The following is a 24,914-nucleotide window of genomic DNA, read 5'->3' on the forward strand; positions in this document are numbered from 1 at the left end:
TTTGTTGTCATTGATAATCAAAGGACAAATAACACGTGTGCATTTTTTTTTTTTTGTATTTTAATTTTGAATACGCCTTTAAAATGAATGATTATAAGCCACATTCGCAAAAGTGTGAATACAGTTTAACCACTTCAGCCCCGAACCATTTGGCTGGCCAAAGACCAGAGCACTTTTTGCGATTCGGCACTGCGTCGCTTTAACTGACAATTGCGCGGTCGTGCGACGTTGTATCCAAACAAAATTGACATCCTTTTTTTCCCACACATAGAGCTTTCTTTTGGCGGTATTTGATCACCTCTGCGGTTTTTATTTTTTGCGTTATAAACAAAAAATTTTGGAAAAAAAACGCATTTTTTACTTTTTGCTATAATAAATATCCCCAAAAAATATATAAACTTTTTTTTCCTCAGTTTAGGCCGATATGTATTCTACATATTTTTGGTAAAAAAAAAATAAAAAAAAATAAAAAAAAATCACAATAGGCGTTTATTGATTGGTTTTGCGCAAAAGTTAGAGTTTAGAAAATGGGATTTTTATGGCATTTTTATTTTTTTTTTATTTAGTAATGGCGGCGATCATCGATTTTTATCGTGACTGCGACATTATGGCGGACACATCGGACACTTTTGGCGCTATTTTGGGACCATTTACATTTATACAGCAATCAAAAATGCATTGATTACTGTGTAAACGCGACTGGCAGTGAAGGGGTTAACCAGGAGGGGGCGCTGCAGGGGTTAAGTGTGTCCTAGGGAGTGATTCTAACTGTGGGGGGGGCGCTATGTGTGACACATCACCGCTCCCGATTACAGGGAGCTATGATCATTGTCATTAGGCAGAACGGGGAAATGCTTGTTTACATTAGCATCTCCCCGACATCGAGTCCGCGGGACCCGCGATCACACGCGCGGAGCTCGCGACAGGGTCGCGCACACTGCCGGCGGCGCGCACGTGACCACACGGCGGCAAATTTAAAGGGACGTACCTGTACGCGCCATTCTGCCGACGTAAATGTTCGTGCGGCGGTTGGCAAGCGGTTAAGATAAATAAAAACCTAATGATCCTATTTCCTTAATGAAAAATTCTTTAACAATCAAAAACACATTTCTTTTTTAAAAAAGAAGTTCTTTTATTATGACACACACACAATAACAAGCTTCAAGTGACAGTTGTGTTGGCACAGTGGGTGGGATCGCCAAGTGTCCTGGTATCGTATTGGAATAATATCAATTCCGATGCAGCAGATAGATCAAAAAAATTGTGAGCACAGATTCAAGTCTTCATAGTGCAAATATAACAGATAGTGCTGTTCACAACCAATCAGATTTCATTTGGGAATATAAAACCATAAGAGGAAAAAAAAAACACCTTTATGCCGATTTGTAGTTACTGGCAACAGCACTTTAATAACTTTTACCTTCAGAAAACAAATGAGATATTTATCCTATGCAGCTTTTTTTTTTCCATATAAAGATCAACTTTTGGTTTATAGTGGTAGAAAATTAAACTGGTTGTAAAGCTCAGATGTGAAATATGAACAAAGCATATCCCTCTATAATGTGTACCTGTCTCAATCCAGAGCACTAAGTGTCATTTCTGTCTGCTGTGTCCTTCCTCTCCTTTTAGCATGTCAGTTCTGACAAGTTTTCCTGACACCAAGAGAAAAAAGGTGACGGGAGGGACTTCCAGCTGATTGACAGCCTCGGCTCTGTTGCTGTGTGGAAGGGATGTGTCCCTTCCCTCCAATCAGCTGTCAGAGCTGTCCTCACTGAGCTCTGCAGAGGGTAACCCCTTTTTTTGAACTCTTGATAAGCTTTAAATGCATGTAAAGTAGCGGAGACTACAGATAAACAGGTGCAACTTACGTAGGTGGGTTTGTTTCATCTCTGTGTATCACCTGAGGCCAGTCACTTCACTGGGTATAGGGAGGGGTTTACAACCACTTTAACCAAAATACAGGGGTAAAGCCTCCTTCACAGGGCAATTACATGCATACACCAGAGTCCAGCAGCAGTGATCAGCGGATTCTTGCAGCTGGGATGACAGGCGGCACACAAACCGCAGCGGACGCAGGCAGATGGGTTCAGGCTCAGACATTCGTCCCTAACCACAGATATATGAAAAGAACGATAGCTGTCATCACCCTCTCATTCATTTGTACAGACTGAGTGGCCTCTGCTGTTGGCATACACCCGTCATCCCAGCTACAAGAATCCACTGAATCTTGCTGCTGGATCCTGGTGTATGCATGAAATCGAACATCTGAGAGAGGCCTAAGATTTAAAGGATCCATTTACACTTGTGTGTGAATGAACTACAAGTACCGTCAGCCACCGCTAATGGTGATGTAATGTAGGGGGGGGGGGGGGTCCTGTGCTCCCACACACCTCTTGCCCAAAGATCCCTCTCCGCGCCCCCCCCCCCCCCCCCCCGTAATGGTGATGTAATGTAGAGTGGTCATATGCTCCCACACACCTCTTGCCCAAAGATCCCTCTCTGTCCCCCCTAATGGTGATGTAATGTAGGGGGGAGGTCCTGTGCTCCCACACACCTCTTGCCCAAAGATCCCTTTTCGTCCCCCCCTAACGGTGATGTAATGTAAGGTGGTCCTGTGCTCCCACACACCTCTAGCCAAAAACCTTCTCTTTTCCTCATGGCGATGTAATGAGGGGCCGTCCAGAGAAGCAAAACAAGTCCCATTCAGTGGTGTATCATGGGAAATATGGCTCCTCTGAAGTTCATTGGATTGTCTTGCGCAATGGCGTAGCATTAGGGGTTGCAGGGGTCACAATCGCTACAAATCTACTTACCCTACTTCCCTGACAACTGGGCAAAAGACACACACCCCTGGGAGGTGACTTTCCCCAAACACCTGCCAACATTGACAGAGAAACCTTCAGAAATTGCAAAAAACAAATCCCGTAACACCTCCTCGGGGGGGCCCCTGAAGGGCTGCAGGCTACAGATTTTGTGTCACGTGGCTTTGCCCTCCCAGATCTAAGTTGCCCCCTGCCTACCCCCTCCACCCTGCAGCTGCTGAGCTCCTTTCCCTGTATAGCACTCTATACTACTCCTCCTCTGCAGGTCTGAAATCACATTCCTTTACAACACAGCCAGTCAGCCATGATCTGCACAGGGAGTATCTGCCTCCTGCAACTACACTGCCGTTCCGACCAGAGAATTTCACTGGTCAGAAGGGCAACATAAAAGCCAGAAACACCCTGTGAAGGCTGATAGACTGTGTGTAAAGGAATGTGATTTCAGCCCTGTGTACAGTTCTGGGATGGGAAAGGAGTTCTTCCAAGTGACCTGCCAGTTGTCCCTGTCCTCTGATTCTCCAGAGGTAATCCCTACCCTCTGATGTAAAGAGGGACTCAAAACTCTTAAGCCACTTTGAGTATCTTGGCATGCGGTGGATGTATCTGCACGCACGTTGAAAGTAGTGGGGGGGGGGGCTACAAGCTACGCCTCTGGTCTTGTGGATGTAAGAGGGAGCCCAGCCACAACACCAAAGAGGAGGCATATTCACTGCGGTCGGGGAGGGTAAGTAAGAGCTAAGGATGAGCTCTGGCGTGTTCGCATGCTGCACGTGCCGAGCCCGCCAGGAAGCCGGCACGGCGCAGAGCTAATCACAGGCAGTGAGACATTTCCCGATCTCTGCAGCCGCACATCAGGAAATGTCTCACTGCCTGTGATTAGCGCTGCGCCGTGCCGACTTCCTGGCGGGCTCGGCCCGTGCAGCATGCGGACACGCCGGAGCTCATCCTTAGTGAGAGCTAACAAAACAAAAATGGCTTGGGGACAGAAGAGCATACCAAAGACTTCATTTCATTGTGAAAACTAGAATTCTACTACAAAAAATCAGATCAGCCTTGCAACTGCAGATAAAAAAAAAATGCAACGTGCATAAATACAACAAGGGAAACTTACTAATACTGGAGCAGACAGAATCTGGAGCAGCTATGAACGTCAACCATTCCAAGTTCTAGAAGTTAGAAGCTGATTGGGTACTTATGCACAGCTGCTCCAGTTTTAGTAAATCCCCCAAGAAATCACAACCACAAAACAATTCTCTTTCAGGTAACAAAAGCCAGTGTGCACCAGGGCCTACAACCCCAATGAATGAAACCTGCCATGAGAAAAACAGAAAAGGAGTTCAACCACTGACATCCTGGTAAAATGCTAGCTGTGTGGTCATCGTTGTTCAAGATCTAGCTTAAAGGGTTAGTTCACATTTTCAGACAAAATTTAAAAAAACGCATGCCATATACCCTCCCGGTCTCCACTGTACTTGCCTCCATGGGTGATGAGCTGCCAGTACCCAAACAGCCTGTATAGCAGCCCGGGGGGCTTTGCACTCCCTGCTCTTCTCCCACTTCTTTATACAGGGCATCTGTGATGGATCGGGGCAATTCTCTGTGTCAGCGCTGACCAATCAGAATCGCTCCGATCCATCCCAGAAGTGCTGCGGAAAGAAGAGGGAGAAGAGCGGCGGTTTCAATTCCCCGGACCACTACACTGTCTTGCGTTGGCACTAAGAGCTCATCACCCGCGGAGTTGAGTACAGCGGAGATCGGGGGATGGGGAAGTTGTGCAGCGTTTGTTCACCTTTTCATTTTTGCTGAAAAGGTAAACTAACACTTTAAATACCTGGTCAATAATGACTTAGGAAGCATTGAGGATTAACACGACCAACTGCACAATTAGCAATCTTAAAGGAGAAGTTCATCTTTCCTGAAAAAAAAAAAAAAAAAAATGAAATATACATACTTTTGCAGAAAAAAAAAGTGCATTTATTATTTTTCCTGCAGGAGCCTGGAAAGCATTGCACTTGTGATCAGCGGGTCGGGGTTGCATTGTGAGGCTTCTACAGGCAAGCCTGTAGGTAGGGGCTGCCTGCTGGAAGCTGCAGGGCTTGTGAATGAACTACAAGAGTGATCATTATTCAGAACTACAAGCTGTCAGCCGCGGTGGCTTGTACTTCATTCATTCATCAGGAAACAGTGAATGAATGACCACGGCTGTGTGGGAGGAGCCCCACAGGCCACACTCTTTTCTAATAGTGACAGTGGGTGTGAGGAGAAGATCCCCCGCCCGCTGTCACTCTGAAAGGGCGGGGGGGCGGGGGAACTGGTGGCTGGAGCTGGAACATGTAACTTGTTCCACCCGTAATTAGCATAACATGTTCCAAAAGGTGAACTTCTCATTTAAGCTCATGCAGTTCTTTATTTTTTTTTTTCAGCCCTTCAAATCCCCTTTAGCTTACCCTGTTTCCCAAAAAGAAGACCTAGCGTGATTGTCAGTGATGGCTGCAATATAAGCCCTACCCCCCAAATAAGCCCTACCCTGAAAATAAGACCTACAAGGACTTTAACTAGGGCTTATTTGGGGGGGTAGGGCTTATATTGCAGCCAGCACCGACAATCACGCTAGGTCTTATTTTCGGGGAAACAGGGTAGTATAACACATAAATACAAAATGAGCTACAAAACACAATACTTGTGTATACAAATAAATTGCATAGTGATAAAGAATACATTATTGCATGAATCACCCCAGAGTTATAGTCTGGGTACAGTAACCCCGTTACCAGCTTCAAGCCCTAAGCAATACTGCATGAAGACCACAGCGCACTTCTTCTTATTGGTGCTTCTTGGATGGCACGCGGGTTCGAGCGAGGAATATAATGCCAACTGCGATGGCGCTCAGGAGTAACGACAACAAAGGGCGATAGAAGAACCAACCGGCGGCGATGGTCAGCAGGGAAAGGGAAGAAGACAAACACAAAGCGAAGAGTTTGAGTCCAAGATTGACGAGATCACGGACGATGGGGAACCAATCCACTGCAGAGAAAAAAATGGACAGCACCTTTAATTACAATCTTATACAAGACACTATCTACACATCAGACGGTACAGTTTTTTACATTTCTAGTGACATTTAAAAGAACGGCAATGGGTGCTGAACTTCTAAAAGGGAAGAGTCCATGCCCAAAGCAAACAAGATTCCAGCTGCTGTTCTTCAGAAACAGGTCAGTAAATAAGGGGGTGGATTTTTTTTTTTATCAACTTTATTGTTCACATTACAGTCAGCAGAAACTCCTCCCATTGACGCGTTACACTTAGAACTATGCTCGCCTGTGGGAAGAGTTGCTTCGGGCTGTGAAAAGAATGATAAAAGGAAACCAAAAAAGCAACAGAATGGGACTTTCAAGATGCCATGAATCAAATACAACGATTAACAGCACCTTAAAAAGTCCTATTTTGTTTTTTTTTTGGTTTCCACTATAATATAGGGATGTGGTACCCGATTTTTGCTCTCCCTCGGTTGGTCACAGTTAGTATATGAATGATAAAGTTCAACTTTGGGGTGGCACAGTGGTGTAGTGGGTAGCACTTTCGCCTAGCAGTAAGAAGGGTCGCTGGTTCGAATCCCAACCACGACACTACCTTCATGTTCTCCCTGTGCCTGCGTGGGTTTCCTCCGGGTACTCCGGTTTCCTCCCACACTCCAAAGACATGCTGGTAGGTTAATTGGATTTTGTCTAAATTGGCCCTGGTATATGAAGGTGAGTTAGGGACCTTAGATTGTAAGCTCCTTGAGGGTAGGGACTGATGTGAATGTACAATGTATATGTAAAGCGCTGCGTAAATTGATGGCGCTATATAAGTACCTGAAATAAATAAATAAATAAAATAAATAAATAAAAACTTTATTGTTCACAGCACAAGACACACAAATTCCTCTTGTAAAGCTTTTTGGTCCTAAACGTCAGGCTCTTAAGAGCAAAATGCTTCAGCCGGATCTTCTGCAAGTTGGGCTGTGATTAATAAAGTTGATTTGGGGGAAAAAAAAAAAAAAAAAAAAAACTTGTGTGTGGCTGCCATTCTTTTGGATTCCATATACCCAAGTCTTCCACAAACCATGAGGATACAAGCACCTGAGATGGAGTAAATTACTCAGGAGCCTGGAGCGGGGTCACTCTTGTGTATGATCTCTATGGGTAATTAACACTCACTTTATACAAGAGGCCCAATGTCAGTCGTGTGTGTGGTTGGGATCCAATGACTTCAATACTTTCTGAGTCACCCTCACGGCACAGGTATGCCAATCGGAAATTTTAGACTTCTGCACATGCAAGTTCGTTCTGTGTCAATGACTTAAAATACTAAAAGAGGAACTTCACCCTTATTGTTAAAAGCAGAACTTTAGCCATAACAACTTGATAAAAAAATAAATTAAAAAAAAATATTCTGTAGCAAGCAACATATATCCCACATTTATAAGTTATGCTACCAAAATTAGTGTGTGTTGTAAATTGCCTCCATCATTGATCCCGTTTCTTCTTGCTGGAGGCTGCCATTTTGCTGAAGCCCAGAGCCCGAGCAGCAGTAAATCTTTGGGCTGTCAGCAGATTGGCCCCTAGTGGCTCAAATTTTTGGCACAATGATAAAAATGGAGAGCAACTAAGCATGTGCAAAGCAGGGTGAGACAGTGTATTACTGGATTTTAAACTGTATCGGCACTTGTTATTAATGTTTACATAGCTATACCTGGGAAAATGGGCAATTTCTGACTAAAGTTCCGTTTTAAAAACATAAAAGTCAGCAGTTACAAATACTGTAGCTGCTGACCTTTAAAAATCAGAGGGGAAAAATAGGATTTGAAAAAGGATAACTATATCATATATTTTTTTTATTTTATTTTTTTTATATTTAAAGTGATTGTAAACGATCACCTTGTAAAACAACTTGTAAAATAGAAATGAAAGGCAAAACATTTTTTGTATAGATATAAAACACATTAAAAAAAACCTTTTTTCTCTTCTTTATAAGTGATCACATTCCCTCTGTACTCAGCTGCAGGGGGCGTGTTAGGACAAGTCCGATCATTGGAGGAGCGCACACAGAGTTCCCAGCACCACTAGAGAACTGACCACGCGGTGTGTTCTCCTGCTTAGTGTGGTCAGTTTTTAATAGGCAAGCAGAGGGACTGGCAGGAACACCAGGGATTTCACACAAAGGTGTCCATACAAAGAGAACAGGTGACTTTCTCATACAAGTAAATGGTACAGCAGCCACATATCAGGAATATGAAATGTTGGGGTAAAAAAAAAAAGTTTTAAATTTATTTAACCACTTGACGACCGCCTTACGCCGATGTACGTCGGCAAGGTGGCACGGACAGGAAAAATCACGTACATGTACGTGATTTGCCTTCCGCGGGTGGGGGGTCCGATCGGACCCCCCCCCCCCGGTGCCCGAGGTGGTCGTCTTTTGTCCCACGGCGATCGGAGGTGAGGGGGAGGCCATCCGTTCGTGGCCCCCCCCTCGCGATCGCCGCCGGCCAATCGAATCATTCCTTTTGCTGCTGTATGCTAAACAGCAGCAAAGGAAATGATGTCATCTCTCCTCGGCTCGGTAATTTCCGTTCCGGCCCGAGGAGAGAAGACAGGTATGTGAGTGCACCAACACACTACACACACACAGTAGAACATGCCAGGCACACAAAACACCCCGATCCCCCCCCCCCCCCCGATCGCCCCCCCGATCCCCGATCCCCCCCCAATCACCCCCCCCCCCCCCGTCACAAACTTACACCAGCAGGTTTTTTTTTGTTTTTTTTTTTCTGATTACTGATTGGTGTCAGTTTGTGACAGTTAGAAGTGTTAGGTCAGTGAGTATTAGCCCCCTGTAGGTCTAGGATACCCCCCTAACCCCCCCTAATAAAGTTTTAACCCCTTGATCACCCCCTGTTACCAGTGTCGCTAAGCGATCATTTTTCTGATCGCTGTATTAGTGTCGCTGGTGACGATAGTTAGGGACCTAAATGTTTAGGTTCGCCGTCAGCGTTTTATAGCGACAGGGACCCCCATATACTACCGAATAAATGTTTTAACCCCTTGATGGCCCCCTAGTTAACCCTTTCACCCCTGATCACCGTATAACTGTTACGGGTGATGCTGGTTAGTTTGTTTATTTTTTATAGTGTCAGGGCACCCGCCGTTTATTACCGAATAAAGGTTTAGCCCCCTGATCGCCCGGCGGTGATATGCGTCGCCCCAGGCAGCGTCAGATTAGCGCCAGTACCGCTAACACCCACGCACGCAGCATACGCCTCCCTTAGTGGTATAGTATCTGATCAGATCAATATCTGATCCGATCAGATCTATACTAGCGTCCCCAGCAGTTTAGGGTTCCCAAAAACGCAGTGTTAGCGGGATCAGCCCAGATACCTGCTAGCACCTGCGTTTTGCCCCTCCGCCCGGCCCAGCCCACCCAAGTGCAGTATCGATCGATCACTGTCACTTACAAAACACTAAACGCATAACTGCAGCGTTCGCAGAGTCAGGCCTGATCCCTGCGATCGCTAACAGTTTTTTTGGTAGTATTTTGGTGAACTGGCAAGCACCAGCCCCAAGCAGCGTCAGATTAGCGCCAGTACCGCTAACACCCACGCACGCAGCATACACCTCCCTTAGTGGTATAGTATCTGAACGGATCAATATCTGGTCCGATCAGATCTATACTGGCGTCCCCAGCAGTTTAGGGTTCCCAAAAACGCAGTGTTAGCGGGATCAGCCCAGATACCTGCTAGCACCTGCGTTTTGCCCCTCCGCCCAGCCCACCCAAGTGCAGTATCGATCGATCACTGTCACTTACAAAACACTTAATGCATAACTGCAGCGTTCGCAGAGTCAGGCCTGATCCCTGCGATCTTAGCGATCGCAGGGATCAGGCCTGACTCTGCGAACGCTGCAGTTATGCATTAAGTTTTTTTGGTAGCTTTTTATTGAACTGGCAAGCACCAGCGGCCTAGTACACCCCGGTCATAGTCAAACCAGCACTGCAGTAACACTTGGTGACGTGGCGAGTCCCATAAGTGCAGTTCAAGCTGGTGAGGTGGCAAGCACAAGTAGTGTCCCGCTGCCACCAAGAAGACAAACACAGGCCCGTCGTGCCCATAGTGCCCTTCCTGCTGCATTCGCCAATCCTAATTGGGAACCCACCACTTCTGCAGCGCCCGTACTTCCCCCATTCACATCCCCAACCAAATGCAGTCGGCTGCATGAGAGGCATTTTCTTTATGTCCTCCCGAGTACCCCTACCCAACGAACCCCCAAAAAAGATGTCGTGTCTGCAGCAAGCGCGGATATAGGCGTGACACCCGCTATTATTGTCCCTCCTGTCCTGACAATCCTGGTCTTTGCATTGGTGAATGTTTTGAACGCTACCATTCACTAGTTGAGTATTAGCGTAGGGTACAGCATTGCACAGACTAGGCACACTTTCACAGGGTCTCCCAAGATGCCATCGCATTTTGAGAGACCCGAACCTGGAACCGGTTACCGTTATAAAAGTTAGTTACAAAAAAAGTGTAAAAAAAAAAAATATATATATATATAAAATAAAAAAAAATAGTTGTCGTTTTATTGTTCTCTCTCTATTCTCTCTATTGTTCTGCTCTTTTTTACTGTATTCTATTCTGCAATGTTTTATCATGTTTGCTTTTCAGGTATGCAATTTTTTATACTTTACCGTTTATTGTGCTTTATTGTTAACCATTTTTTTGTCTTCAGGTACGCCATTCACGACTTTGAATGGTTATACCAGAATGATGCCTGCAGGTTTAGGTATCATCTTGGTATTATTCTTTTCAGCCAGCGGTCGGCTTTCATGTAAAAGCAATCCTAGCGGCTAATTAGCCTCTAGACTGCTTTTACAAGCCGTGGAAGGAATGCCGCCCCCCCCCCCCCCCAACGTCTTCCGTGTTTTTCTCTGGCTCTCCTGTCTCAACAGGGAACCTGAGAATGCAGCCGGTGATTCAGCCAGCTGACCATAGAGCTGATCAGAGACCAGAGTGGCTCCAAACATCTCTATGGCCTAAGAAACCGGAAGCTACGAGCATTTTATGACTTTGCCGGATGTAACTAGCGCCATTGGGAAATTGGGGAAGCATTTTATCACACCGATCTTGGTGTGGTCAGATGCTTTGAGGGCAGAGGAGAGATCTAGGGTCTAATAGACCCCAATTTTTTCAAAAAAGAGTACCTGTCACTACCTATTGCTATCATAGGGGATATTTACATTCCCCGAGATAACAATAAAAATGATCAAAAAAAAAAAAAAAATGAAAGGAACAGTTTAAAAATAAGATAAAAAAGCAAAAAAATAATAAAGAAAAAAGAAAAAAAAAAAAAGCACCCCTATCGCCCCCTGCTCTCGCGCTAAGGCGAACGCAAGCGGCGGTCTGTCGTCAAACGTAAACAGCAATTGCACCATGCATGTGAGGTATCGCCGCAAAGGTCAGATCGAGGGCAGTAGTTTTTGCAGTAGACCTCCTCTGTAAATCTAAAGTGGTAACCTGTAAAGGCTTTTAAAAATGTATTTATTTTGTTGCCACTGCACGTTTGTGCGCAATTTTAAAGCATGTCATGTTTGGTATCCATGTACTCGGCCTAAGATCATCTTTTTTATTTCATCAAACATTTGGGCAATATAGTGTGTTTTAGTGCATTAAAATGAAAAAAAAAGTGTGTTTTTTTCCCCAAAAAATGCGTTTGAAAAATCGCTGCGCAAATACTGTGTGAAAAAAAAAAATGAAACACCCACCATTTTAATCTGTAGGGCATTTGCTTTAAAAAAAAATATATAATGTTTGGGGGTTCAAAGTAATTTTTTTGCAAAAAAAAATAACTTTTTCATGTAAACAATGAGTGTCAGAAAGGGCTTTGTCTTCAAGTGGTTAGAAGAGTGTGTGATGTGTGACATAAGCTTCTAAATGTTGTGCATAAAATGCCAGGACAGTTCAAAACCCCCCCAAATGACCACATTTTGGAAAGTAGACACCCCAAGCTATTTGCTGAGAGGCATGTCGAGTCCATGGAATATTTTATATTGCGACACAAGTTGCGGGAAAGAGACAAATTTTTTTTTTTTGCACAAAGTTGTCACTAAATGATATATTGCTCAAACATGCCATGGGAATATGTGAAATTACACCCCAAAATACATTCTGTTGCTTCTCCTGAGTACGGGGATACCACATGTGTGAGACTTTTTGGGAGCCTAGCCGCGTACGGGACCCCGAAAACCAAGCACCGCCTTCAGGCTTTCTAAGGGCGTGAATTTTTGATTTCACTCTTCACTGCCTATCACAGTTTCGGAGGCCATGGAATGCCCAGGTGGCACAAAACCCCCCCAAATGACCCCATTTTGGAAAGTAGACACCCAAAGCTATTTGCTGAGAGGTATAGTGAGTATTTTGCAGACCTCACTTTTTGTCACAAAGTTTTGAAAATTGAAAAAAGAAAAAAAAAAAGTTTTTTCTTGTCTTTCTTCATTTTCAAAAACAAATGAGAGCTGCAAAATACTCACCATGCCTCTCAGCAAATAGCTTGGGGTGTCTACTTTCCAAAATGGGGTCATTTGGGGGGGTTTTGTGCCACCTGGGCATTCCATGGCCTCCGAAACTGTGATAGGCAGTGAAGAGTGAAATCAAAAATTTACACCCTTAGAAATCCTGAAGGCGGTGCTTGGTTTTCGGGGCCCCGTACGCGGCTAAGCTCCCAAAAAGTCCCACACATGTGGTATCCCCGTACTCAGGAGAAGCAGCTGAATGTATTTTGGGGTGCAATTCCACATATGCCCATGGCCTGTGTGAGCAATATATCATTTAGTGACAACTTTTTGTAAATATTTTTTTTTTTTTTGTCATTATTCAATCATTTGGGACAAAAAAAATAAATATTCAATGGGTTCAACATGCCTCTCAGCAATTTCCTTGGGGTGTCTACTTTCCAAAATGGGGTCATTTGGGGGGGTTTTGTACTGCCCTGCCATTTTAGCACCTCAAGAAATTACATAGGCAGTCATAAACTAAAAGCTGTGTAAATTACAGAAAATGTATCCTAGTTTGTAGACGCTTTAACTTTTGCGCAAACCAATAAATATACACTTATTGACATTTTTTTTACCAAAGACATGTGGCCGAATACATTTTGGCTTAAATGTATGACTAAAATTTAGTTTATTGGATTTTTTTTTATAACAAAAAGTAGAAAATATCATTTTTTTTCAAAATTTTCGGTCTTTTTCTGTTTATAGCGCAAAAAATAAAAACTGCAGAGGTGATCAAATACCATCAAAAGAAAGCTCTATTTGTGGGAAGAAAAGGACGCAAATTTCGTTTGGGTACAGCATTGCATGACCGCGCAATTAGCAGTTAAAGCGACGCAGTGCCAAATTGGAAAAAGACCTCTGGTCCTTAGGCAGCATAATGGTCCGGGGCTCAAGTGGTTAATCGATTTATTTTTTTGCAAAATTGTTTTGTAGATTTTAAATCTCATTTTATTTTCCAATTGAGATGTTGTCTAGGTGCAGATCAAAAGGACACGTCTTTGATCTTTGCATACAAGAACTAAATCACAATGCATTGGGTTAATATATGCAGCCAGCAAAGATGGTATACAGGTTCTGTGCGTACAGAGCTGCTGTCAGATACAGATCAGGACCCGGCTGTCAAACAGATGAGCAGGGCACCCATGGCAGAGGAGGATGTACGCCCACGGTATTTATATGACGTTTTTACGGGCTTACCTCGAACATTCAAAGTCTTTTAAACTGGTTCCTGGCATTAAGTTACATGTCCTAGGTGTGGCACGGGCGTGTATATTGTTCTAATTGTATAATGTATAAAAGCTCACCCAGTGTATGGAAGATCTTGATCATTAGACTGATGCCCATAAACATCATGAACCAGCCAGCGCCTCGTAGCATCCAGGTCTTCATAATGTTACTTTGATGCTCTGCATGGAAGATCTCCTGTAAAAGTGGAAAAAAACACATCAAATTCTCAAGGTTAAGGCCAGAAAAAAACATTGTGAAATATTTTCAGAAATTATAATATTAGTTACAAACAATGCTTGGCAGGTTTAGTCTTTGACAAAAGGGGGGCCATTCAGGACAATGACTAACCTCAGCGCTGTGACTCCCCATGTGGAGCAGCTCCAGCTGGTCCCCGGATTTGGTTTTGTACGGGACCAGCTCCACCCCTCGCTGCCGCGCCACGACACTCACCTGAAACAGGAAGATATGGAAGAAGTAAGAAGAACAGCAACTCAGCAGATATAAGCTGAACCCACAACTTTTTTAAAACAGATCTGTTGTAATCAAAGGGATCATGTACTGACCCAGGGGTCTCCAAACTTTCTAGACAAAAAGGGCCAGGTTACTGTCCTTCAGTCCTTAGGAGTGCCCGACTTCGGCCAGTGGAAGAAAATGTCCCAAAGTCAGTGGGAGTAAATAAATTGCATGTAGACTTTGGTCAGTAGCAGACTAAATAGCGTCCCGTCATGGGTATTGTTGCAATTCCAATTGTAAGTATCAGTCGGAGGAAAAGTGTCCCATCCCCAGTATCGGTTAGAGAAACAGTGCCCCTGTCGTGGGTGTCAGTCGGAAGAATAATGCCCCGTCGTTGGCATGGCCGGTGCTACCACTAGGCGGCCGCCTAGGGTGCACTGCTGCTTAGGGCGCCCGGCCGCTGGTTTCCCTACTCTCTGTATCTGCGCTATGTACGTTTTTCAATGCTGTATTATAAATACCTCTGTAATAAAATGTTATAACCTCTAGTGGGCGCTGCTGGGATAAAGCGTTCACATCTAATGGGATGCCTCTGCTGCATGTTACTCAGGCAGCCACTGTAGCCGCTCTGTAGTTTCATTATAGAGGCGCAACACTGGAGGACATGTCCTGATGGAACGGAAGAAAACATCCCCTGCATGCCTCTATGATTAGTGCTCTCTACTGCAGCCGCATGCTTCCTCTAGCTCCGGCTCCTGTCACACTGATGCTCGGGCAAAAGGGGTAGATTCAGTTGTGGAGGGGGGGGGCAGCAAAATGAGGTTTTGCCTAGGGTGTCAAAAATCCTTGCACCAGCCCTGGTCATTGGTGTCAATGGGAGGAATAGTGCCCCATCGTTGGTGTCAGTGGAAATAGAGCCCCATCCCCATTGTCAGTTGGAGGAACAGTGCCTCATCATTGGTGTCAGTGGGAGTAATAGTGCCCCATCGCTGGTTTCAATGAGAGGAATAGTGCCCCATCGCTGGTGTCAGTGGAAGGAATAGTGCCCCATCGCTGGTGTCAGTGGAAGGAATAGTGCCCCATCATTGGTGTCAGTGGAAGGAATAGTGCCCCATCATTGGTGTCAGTGGAAGGAATAGTGCCCCATCATTGGTGTCAGTGGGAAGAATAATGCCCCATTGCTGGTGTCAGTGGCAAGAATAATGCCCCATAGTTGGTGTCAGTGGGAGGAATAGTGCCCCAAGGGCCGGATACAGGCAAGCAAAGGGCTGCATTCGGCCCGCTGGCCGCAGTCTGGAGACCACTGTACTAACCGAAAACGCATATTCACGGATTTCTCTTGTGTCAAACCTAAAGTCTGGCCTCACCATTTTTCCCACATTGTTTTGGGGAATTAGGGTTTTTTTTTTTTTTTAAGTTCATGACTGAAGTGGGATAGTTATTAGATTGTTGGGTTGATGTATATCTATTACTTTATTGGACAGAACGGATTTTTCAGATATACGTTTTGATATTTGGTTATGATCATCTCTGTCATGCATGTTTTCGTGGAAAATGCCTTCTTCTGCTAAAATAAAATAAAATTTATAATTAAAAAAAAAAAGATATTCCCTATAAGATAACAAATCTTCACTTTTTGGGTTCAGGGAAGCCATTGTGTTTTTCGGTGATTTCTTATGATGTCAAAATGTTGTGATTAGAAACAAAACTTTTAAAACAATATAAAGATTATTACCGTGTCCACTGATCCAAATGAATTTCCCAGGGAAACGCCAGCGTACCAGAAGGAGATCCGTAGATCACCCACCTGAAATGTGAAGACAGAAAATAAATAAGGTGCCTGTTTAAAGAGTAACTCCACTTTTGTTGGGGGGGGGGGGGGGGGGGACACACACAAACAATCCCCTTTGGGACATTGCAGGGATTTTAACAATTTTTTGATGCAGATTGCTACCTGCTCTGGAGGAATGGTTGTTTGTTTCATTATGTCAATGTTCAGAGTGAATCTGCATGGGAGTGACTTTTTCATTATTAATCAGCTGTTGCACTTGCAGTGTTCTAATGAGGAAATTTGCAATGTCTGCATCCCTTTAGGAGTAATTAACCCTTGTGGAGTATCTTACTAAAAATAACACTTTTGTTGCAGAGATGCCTAAAATCTGACTTGTATCTTAGTGCAGATTTCTAGGAAAATCAGCGAGCCAATCACACAAGCAGGAAATGGCATTTCTGGGAGTGTTCTGTCCACCAATGGCAAACGGAACGCCTTCAGGTCGCCATATTGCATTCAATTGCGGAGCTGCAGGATCGCGTGACGGGACCAGAGCAGATTTAAAAAAAGGGAAGTACAAAGATCATTTTTTTTTTTTTTTTTTTTTTTACACAGAGTATGCAGGTAGGTAGGTGGAGGGAACATTTTAAGAATAGTTAGTGTTAAGCCGACCATAGATAGGTCGGTTCAGCAGGGACTGGCCGAGATCTGATCCATCTATGGGCAGGCTGATTGCACCCAAGTCAATCTGGATTTTTTAGCATGCGATTATTGTCAGCGGCTATAGCCGCTAGAAGTAATCGTGTTCTCCCGGCAGGGACAGCTTCCCCCGCTGGGAGAACAATAACACTACGGGAGGGATTCCCCCATCAACACTCACTGTGTTTATTGGGGAATTGTAGTTACGGGAAAGAAAATCTCATAATCTATGGCCTGCCTTAGGCTTTTCTTCCAGTTTACTTATATAATCCTCATATCGCCACACAAGTATTCACTCTGACCAATAGGAAGTGTCCACAGAGAACAGAAAGTTTACAGAGACACACACATGGGGAAACATTTGTAAAACCATCTGAAATAAGAACTGTTATTGTTGCATTACACTAACTGGAAAATGAAAGTAGATCTAAAAAAAAAAAAAAAAAAAATAAGCAAAAATCTAATACTTTAGAACTTTCCAGTCTTCGGATATGAAGGCTGCATTCGTTTTTTTTTTGTTTTTCTTTACAGGCTAGGTAAATTTTCTGCAAGTACAGAAAATACAGTGGGGGAAAATAACTATTTGATCCCCTGCAGATTTTGTAAGTTTGCCCACTTACAAAGAAATGAAGGGTCTATCATTTTTATCATAGGTGTATTTTATATGATAGAGACAGAATATCAACCAAAAATCCAGAAAAAACACCAGATACAAAAGTTGCAGTTCAGGGAGTAAAAAAAGTATTACAACATACAAGATACAAATGTTATAAATTAATAAAAAAAAAAAAAACTAACACCTGCAAGACAAAGGCATAATGAGCTAGTATGCATAGCATACTAGCTCATTATGTAATACTCACCCGAGATTGAAGCCCCCGCTGCGGTGCCCGTAATCACTCCTGGGGGTTACTTTCGGGTATCACGCCTCTGTCGCTGTGATTGGCCGGAGCCGCGATGATGTCACTCCCGCGCATGCACGCGGTAATGACACACTCACTGAAGCAACGGCACATACGTGCCATTGCTTCAGTTTGTGTCAGTGCGCATGTGCCTATGACATCGGCAAATACAGGGGATATCTCCTAAACCGTGCAGGTTTAGCCTTATTATAGGCTTACCTGTAGCAAAAAGTGATCTGTAAGGGTTTACAACCACTTGAAGTTGCAGTTCACTGAGTAAAATAAGTATTTGATCCCCAAGGAAAACATGACTTAGTACTTTTGGTGGAGAAACCCTTGTTGGCAAGCACAGAGGTCAGACATTTCTTGTAGTTGGTGACCAGGTTTGCACACATCTCAGGAGGGATTTTGGTCCACTCTTCTTTACAGATCTTCTCTAAATCCTTAAGGTTTCTTGGCTGTCACTTGGCAACTCAAAGTTTCAGCTCCCTCCATACATTTTCTATAGGATTAAGGTCTGGAGACTGACTAGGCCACTACATGACCTTAATGTGCTTCTTCTTGAGCCACTCCTTTGTTGCCTTGGCGGTATGTTTTCGGTCATTGTCATGCTGGAAGACCCATCCACGACCCATCATCAATGTTCTGGCTGAGGGAAGAAGGTTCTCATCCAAGATTTTACAATACATGGCCCCGTCCATTGGCCCCTCAATGAGGCAAAGTCGGCCTGTACCTTTAGCAGAGAAACAGACCCGAAGCATCATGTTTCCACCTCCATGCTTGACTGTATGGATGGTGTTCTTAGGGTCATAGTCAGCATTTTTCTTCTTCCGAACACGGCGAGTTGAGTTGATGCCAAAGAGCTTAGTTTTGGTCTCATCTGACCACAACACTTTCTTTCAATCCTTCTCTGAATCAAAACTGACCTCTTTGGCATTAACTCGACTCGCCGTGTTTGGAGGAAGAAAAATGCTGACTATGACCCTAAGAACACCATCCATACAGTCAAGCATGGAGGTGGAAACATGATGCTTCGGGGCTGTTTCTCTGCTAAAGGTACAGCCCGACTTTGCCTCATTGAGGAGCCAATGGACGGGGCCATGTATTGTAAAATCTTGGGTGAGAACCTTCTTCTCTCAGCCAGAACACTGAAGATGGGTCACGGATGGGTCTTCCAGCATGACAATGACCTAAAACATACCGCCAAGGTAACTAAGGAGTGGCTCAAGAAGAAGCACATTAAGGTCATAGAGTGGCCAGACCTTAGACTTATAGAAAATGTATGGAGGGAGCTGAAACTTCGAGTTGCCAAGAAACAGCCAAGAAACCTTAAGGATTTAGAGAAGATCTGTAAAGAAGAGTGGACCAAAATCCCTCCAGAGATGTGTGCAAACCTGGTCACCAACTACAAGAAACGTCTGACCTCTGTGCTTGCCAACAAGGGTTTCTCCACCAAGTACTAAGTCACGTTTTTCTTGGGGATCAAATACTTATTTTACTCCCTGAACTTCAACCTTTGTATCTGGTGTTTTTTCTGGATTTTGGTTGATATTCTGTCTCTATCATTTAAAATACACCTATGATAAAAATGATAGACCCTTCATTTCTTTGTAAGTGGGCAAACCTACAAAATCTGAAGGGGATCAAATCATTATTTCCCCCCGCTGTATGTGTTGATTCTGCCACAAAACGGCTTCAAAATGTGTCGTCCACCGTTTCCCGTGCACTGAACTGATTTCTCAAACAATGTAATCAGCCTTTCCAGCTGTCTTGTGTGAACTACAGAACCCCCCCCCCCCCCCCCCCCCCAATGTACAGGAAATGAGGAGAGAAAGCGGTGTTCTGTAGTCCACATCCAAATTCGGGTTTTAGAAATGCTTTAACCTCTCTCTTGCCTGTGTCAAGACAAGTATTCAGTACCTCTGGGTTCCTGGGGTTGGCGCTGTGATAGAAGTAATTTCCTTCTGTGATGATGTCAGCCTGTGGATTCCTCTTCTGCGTCAGAGTCAGCTGTTTGAAGTTGTCAATCTTCTCAACCAGACCTATCAGAAGCAAAGGTTAGCCAATGTAAGAGCCTTCTCGTCTGGGGCATTCCTATATCCAGCAACCCTCTGCACTGCTGGATATTACTGCTAATTATCAAAGCTTATCCCCCCACCCCCCTCCCTCTCCATCAAAAATAAAATATTTAAATAAAAACTTTCCAGTTTCATTATATACCTTATTTTAGGCTCGGTGATATCATCACTAGGTCTGTGCACCTCTCTATGCAATGAAGGCAGATTATGGTTGGTGGGAGGAGCCAGCAGGGTGCTGTACATAGCTTCCATCCCAGTACTCCTCTCAGAAGCCCTCAGTCCTGATGGAAGCAGTGGGCTGGCTTTTGGGAGAAGTTATGCCTATATTACAACACCTAGATAGCTTGGGAGGGGGGGGGGGGTTGGGGTGGTCAGGCTAGAGGAGTGGGTGTTCCCAGGTAGGCTGCATTTTTATACACAGCAGGGATATGCAATTAGCGGACCTCCAGCTGTTGCAGAACTACAAGTGCCATGAGGCATAGCAAGACTCTGACAGCCACAAGCATGACACCCAGAGGCAGAGGCATGATGGGACTTGTAGTTTTGCAACAGCTGAAGGTCCGCTAATTGCATATCCCTGGTATACAGCCTAGCCTAGCCAACGCCCACATGTGATGCTGAACCTCCATGGATTGCCAAATCTGAAATCCAGTGAATGAAAGGGGCGGGGCCAGGGACAGTCAGGATGGGGAAGAAATAGCTAGATGATGCCGGAGGCCCCTTATCCAGGAAATGAGGCGGGGTTCTATCCGACTTGCTGCAGCTTCTAATGCACATTGTGAGAAGCTCACAGTGTGCAGTGAAATTAGAGAAAGCCATTTCAGTACATAAGAGCAATTTGTACAGCTGTAAAAAAAAAAAAATTAAAAAAAAAAAAAAAAAAAAGGAAATGTCTATATTGATCTTGTAGGACTTGGACATTATTCTCACCTTTAGACAGGTAGAAACTTCCAACCTGGACATCTGATGCAACAGCTGTGAATGACTCCACCGCCATGGCGCTGCAAAAAAAAAACATGGACGCTTGCTTTACATGACTTTGTAAGGACGCAGAAAATGGAGACCGTGCAAACAATCAAATCCTAACACATATAAGCATGCTTGCATTAACCTCTTCACAACCACGATGACCGCGCTATGGCGCGGTCACACATTGCCGGGAGGGCTTCTATTGACATCCTCCTAGGAATACCCTTCTCGCATGCCCTCTGCGGCGCGCATTGGCAGGGGGTCTGTGATCACTGTGTTCTTTGGATACAGCTGTTCACAGATTGGGGTAACGAGCCAATCACAGCAGCTCTTTACCACTTGATCAGCTGTGTCCAAATCATAGCTGATAACAGTGTAAACAGGATTTTCCAGGTTATCTGCATTTCTCTTCTCACGCTGACAGCGCGGGAGGAGAGGACAGCCGATAACCTGAACATCCACAAAGGGGGCAACATCTACACTGATAATCAGTGCCCCTGATTATCAGGGCAGCCCCAACAGTGCCCACAAGTGCTGCCAATCAGTGCCCACCAGTGATATGTATAAGTGCTGCCTATCATTACTGCCTACCAGCGCAGCGTATCAGCGCCCATCAGTGAGGGAGAAAATCACTTATTTACAAAATGTTATAACAGAAATTTCTGTCCTTTTTTTGTTTAGCAAAAAATAAAAAAAAAACCTACTTGCCGACCGCCGTGCGCCGATATACGTAGGCACAATGGCAGTGGTGGGCAAATGGGCGTACCTGTACGTCCCCTTTAAGAGCCGGGGATAGCAGGCGCGCGCAGCGTGGCCGTGCCCGTGCCCGCGGGACCGGCAGATTCGATGTTCGCCGGTCTCCCGGCGATCGTGTCACAGAGCCTCAGAACAGGGAAGTGTCTATGTAAACAAGGCATTTCCCCGTTCTGGCTTGTGTCATGATAGAGATCACTGCTCCCCGTCATCGGGAGCGGTGATCGCTGTCATGTGACTTAAAGCCCATCCCCCACACAGTTAGAATCACTCCCTAGGACACACTGAACCCCTTCATCGCCCCCTAGTGTTTAACCCCTTCACTGCCAGTGTCATTTACACAGTAATCAGTGCATTTCTATAGCACTGATCGCTGTATAAATGACAATGGTCCCAAAATAGTGTCAAAAGTGTCCGATGTGTCCGCCATAATGTCGCAGTCCTAATAAAAATCGCAGATCGGCACCATTACTAAGAAAAAAAATAAATTTAAAAAAATGCCATAAAACTATCCCCTATTTTGTAGACGCTCTAACTTTTGCGTAAACCAATCAAAATTATTGCAGGTTTTGTTTACCCAAAATATGTAGAAGAATACATATCGGCCTAAACCGAGGAAAAAAAACGTTTACAGCATTATAGCAAAAAGTAAAAAGTAATGCGTTTTTTTCAAAATTGTCGCTCTTTTTGTGTTTATAGCACAAAAAATAAAAACCGCAGAGGTGACCAAATACCACCAAAAGAAAGCTCTATTTATGAGAAAAAAAAAGGACGTCAATTTTGTTTGGGTGCAACATCGCATGACCGCGCAATTGTCAGTTAAAGTGACGCAGTGCCGAATCGCAAAAAATGCTCTGTTCAGGAAGGGGGTAAAATCTTCCGGGGCTGAAGCGGTTAAATACCATTAAAAGAAAGCGCTATCGGTTTCAAAAAAATTATAAACATGTCATATGGGTACAGTGTAGCATGAGCGCACAATTGTCATTCAAAGTGTGACAGCGCTGAAAGCTGAAAATTGCCCTGGGCAGGAAGAGGGTGAAAGTGCCCGGTATGCAAGCGGTTAAAAGGAGCTCTAGGGATCCCAATATGGCTCCCCCTCATAAGGTACCCCACTGCTCGTTCATTAGAATGCTTTTCTTTTTGCTTTTTAAAAATTCAGGAGGCGTTGGACCCTCCATGCCTCTGCCTGGTTCATATTGGCCAGAATGGGGATAGGTAAGTGGTGACAAGATCGCTGGTATTCTCCCTGTATTACACCTACCAGAGGGGACCTACTGCACATTGGGTACTGAGGTCTACCCAAGGCATGCAGAGCAGTCCACAGATCCAGGAGATGACACTACAACAAATGTCAGCCATCTTTTGCAGATGTCACCAGGTGTTGCTCTGCAGCTGTGACAGCGGGGAGACATTGTGCCGTCATGAACATGAATGCCGCAAAGCAGACTTTGCGGTATTCATGACAGTATTGGCAATACTGATGCAAGCAGTGGGTTTGGCTCTTGGGAGGGGTTATGCAAATATTAAAACATCTTGATAGTTGAGGGGTCATTTGCATGCAGACCACTGTAGGCAACACCCACATGTAACGCTGAACCTACATGGTTGAAAGAACTGAAATCCAAGGAATGAACTGGGCAGGCCAGAGACAGTCAGGCTGGGGAGGAAAGGACTAAATCAGCGGTCGCAAACCAGTGATAGTCCACAAGAAAATGTTGGCGACCCCCAGGGAATATGCCGCAAATCAACATTCTAGCCGATGAATATCGTCCTATGTTGTTTCCAGTGTTGTTCTCAGAGCACACTGAAAGTCAATACTGTCAGCGTGCATTGATACCCGATGCCAACGCTTAAAGGGGTTGTAAAGGTTCGTGTTTTTTCACCTTAATGCATCCTATGCATTACGGTAAAAAAACACCTGGGAGTCACCACCCCCCCAAGCCCCCCCCCGTTTTACTTACCTGAACCCCCTTCATTCAGTCGGCGGGGACGCACTGGCTCCTTCTCCACGGGCTCCCGGCTTGATTGGATAGATTGATAGCAGCACAGCCATTGGCTCCCGCTGCTGTCAATCAAATCCAGTGACGCAGGCAGCGGGGTGGCGGGGCCCGAGTCCGGCATTCTGTGTCTATAGAAGCAAATGCTGGATTTGGGAGCGTGCCCGCAAGGTTATCAGATGTGGGGAGGAGCCGCGAGAGCCACCGGGGGACCCCAGAAGAGCAGGTTCTGGGCCACGAGCTGCATAGTGGAGGCAAGTATGACATGTCTGTTATTTAAAAAAATTACCCTTACAATCACTTTAAGTTCTAGCTCCTGTGAACTCAGAGGGAGGCGTCAGGAGTACAGCAGAGAGCGGGAGGTGAAGGAGGAAGGGACTTCCAATGGCAGGGCTGATCACAGACTGTGGGAGGGAGCATGGAGCTCCAGCACATGACTGGATAAGGAGGTGAGATCCAATGATGAGTCTGTGTAAGGTAGCAGCGTGATGCAGAGGTGGGGGGGGGGGGAGAGAGCCGGAGCATTGTGTGTATAATGCATGTAAAATTCGTGTTAGTGATCCATGAGGTTCATAATTGTGAGTTTAGTGGTCCGGGAGGTCCGATGATAAGTTGGCGACCACTGATCTAGATGATGCTAGATGTCCTCCAGCCAAGAAATTAGGTGGGCCTATATCTGACCTGCTGCAGCTTGTGAGAAGCTCACAGTGTGCAGTGAAATCAGAGGAAGCCATTTCATTCCAGGAGAGGAGCCGGTACAACTGTGCAAGACTGAAGGGAATGCTGGAGTTTGACTTTATAAAAAGAAGATCACCTGGGATTGCGATGGGCGATTTCTCGGTCGAAATGTCTGCTGCTCACCACCTCCAATTTCCACTCCGTATCTAAAAAGGAAAAAAAAAAAAAAAAAAGCTTTTAGGTGAGACGTTACATTATCACTTCAGTTTATTCCTGCATAGGGCTGGTACACACTGACTTTTAAGATGCGTTTCCATGCATCCACCATGGCTTGTAGTGAGGGTTCAAAGCAAAAAGCACATTGATGTAAAACTGATCTTCAACTGAATTCAAAAGACCCAACCCCATTTCCAAAATAATCGACACGAAAACAGAATGCAATGATTTACAAATCTCATAAAACCGTATTTTATTCACTATAGAAACTATATCAAATGTTTAAACTGAGAAATTGTACAATTTATAGAAAAAAAAAGTAAGGAAATTTTGAAATTGATGGCAGCAACACGTCTCAAAAATGTTGGGTCAGGGCAACAAAGAACTGGTACAGTCAGTGGTACTAACAAGGAAGAACATTTTGCAACTAATTAGGTTAATTGGCAACAAGTCAGTAACATGATTGGGTATAAAAAGAGCATCTTAGAGAGTCAGAGTGTCCCAGGAGCAAAGATGGGCAGAGGTTCACCAACCTGTGAAAAGCTGCACCTAAAAAATTGTCCAACAATTTCAGAATAATGTTCCTAAAAACTTTTTATGCCCTGTACACACGATCGGACATTGATCGGACATGCCGACAACAAAATCCTAGGATTTTTTCCGACGGATGTTGGCTCAAACTTGTCTTGCATACACACGGTCACACAAAGTTGGTCGGAAATTCCGAACGTCAAGAACGCGGTGACGCACAACGACGAGCCAGGATA

The 24,914-nt window shown here is 44.6% G+C and overlaps 1 protein-coding gene across 2 annotated transcripts in view; it reads right to left on the reverse strand.

The window, feature by feature from the left end:
* Positions 1-3,721: 3,721 nt before the first annotated feature.
* Positions 3,722-24,914, reverse strand: part of TMEM43 (transmembrane protein 43) — a 38,982-nt gene continuing 17,789 nt past the window's right edge. For both annotated transcript variants that reach the window (XM_073591774.1, XM_073591773.1), the window contains exons 7-13: positions 24,068-24,137; positions 20,465-20,535; positions 19,377-19,498; positions 15,820-15,891; positions 13,980-14,081; positions 13,709-13,826; positions 3,722-5,846 (exon numbers count right to left, since the gene is read on the reverse strand). In XM_073591774.1, coding sequence (XP_073447875.1) covers positions 5,644-5,846; positions 13,709-13,826; positions 13,980-14,081; positions 15,820-15,891; positions 19,377-19,498; positions 20,465-20,535; positions 24,068-24,137 — 758 coding nt within the window. In that variant the 3' untranslated portion in view covers positions 3,722-5,643. The remainder of the gene's footprint in view (positions 5,847-13,708; positions 13,827-13,979; positions 14,082-15,819; positions 15,892-19,376; positions 19,499-20,464; positions 20,536-24,067; positions 24,138-24,914) is intronic.

Source organism: Aquarana catesbeiana, linkage group LG07, assembly GCF_042186555.1.
Source record: "Aquarana catesbeiana isolate 2022-GZ linkage group LG07, ASM4218655v1, whole genome shotgun sequence".
In the NCBI taxonomy this organism is placed as follows: Eukaryota; Metazoa; Chordata; class Amphibia; order Anura; family Ranidae; genus Aquarana; species Aquarana catesbeiana.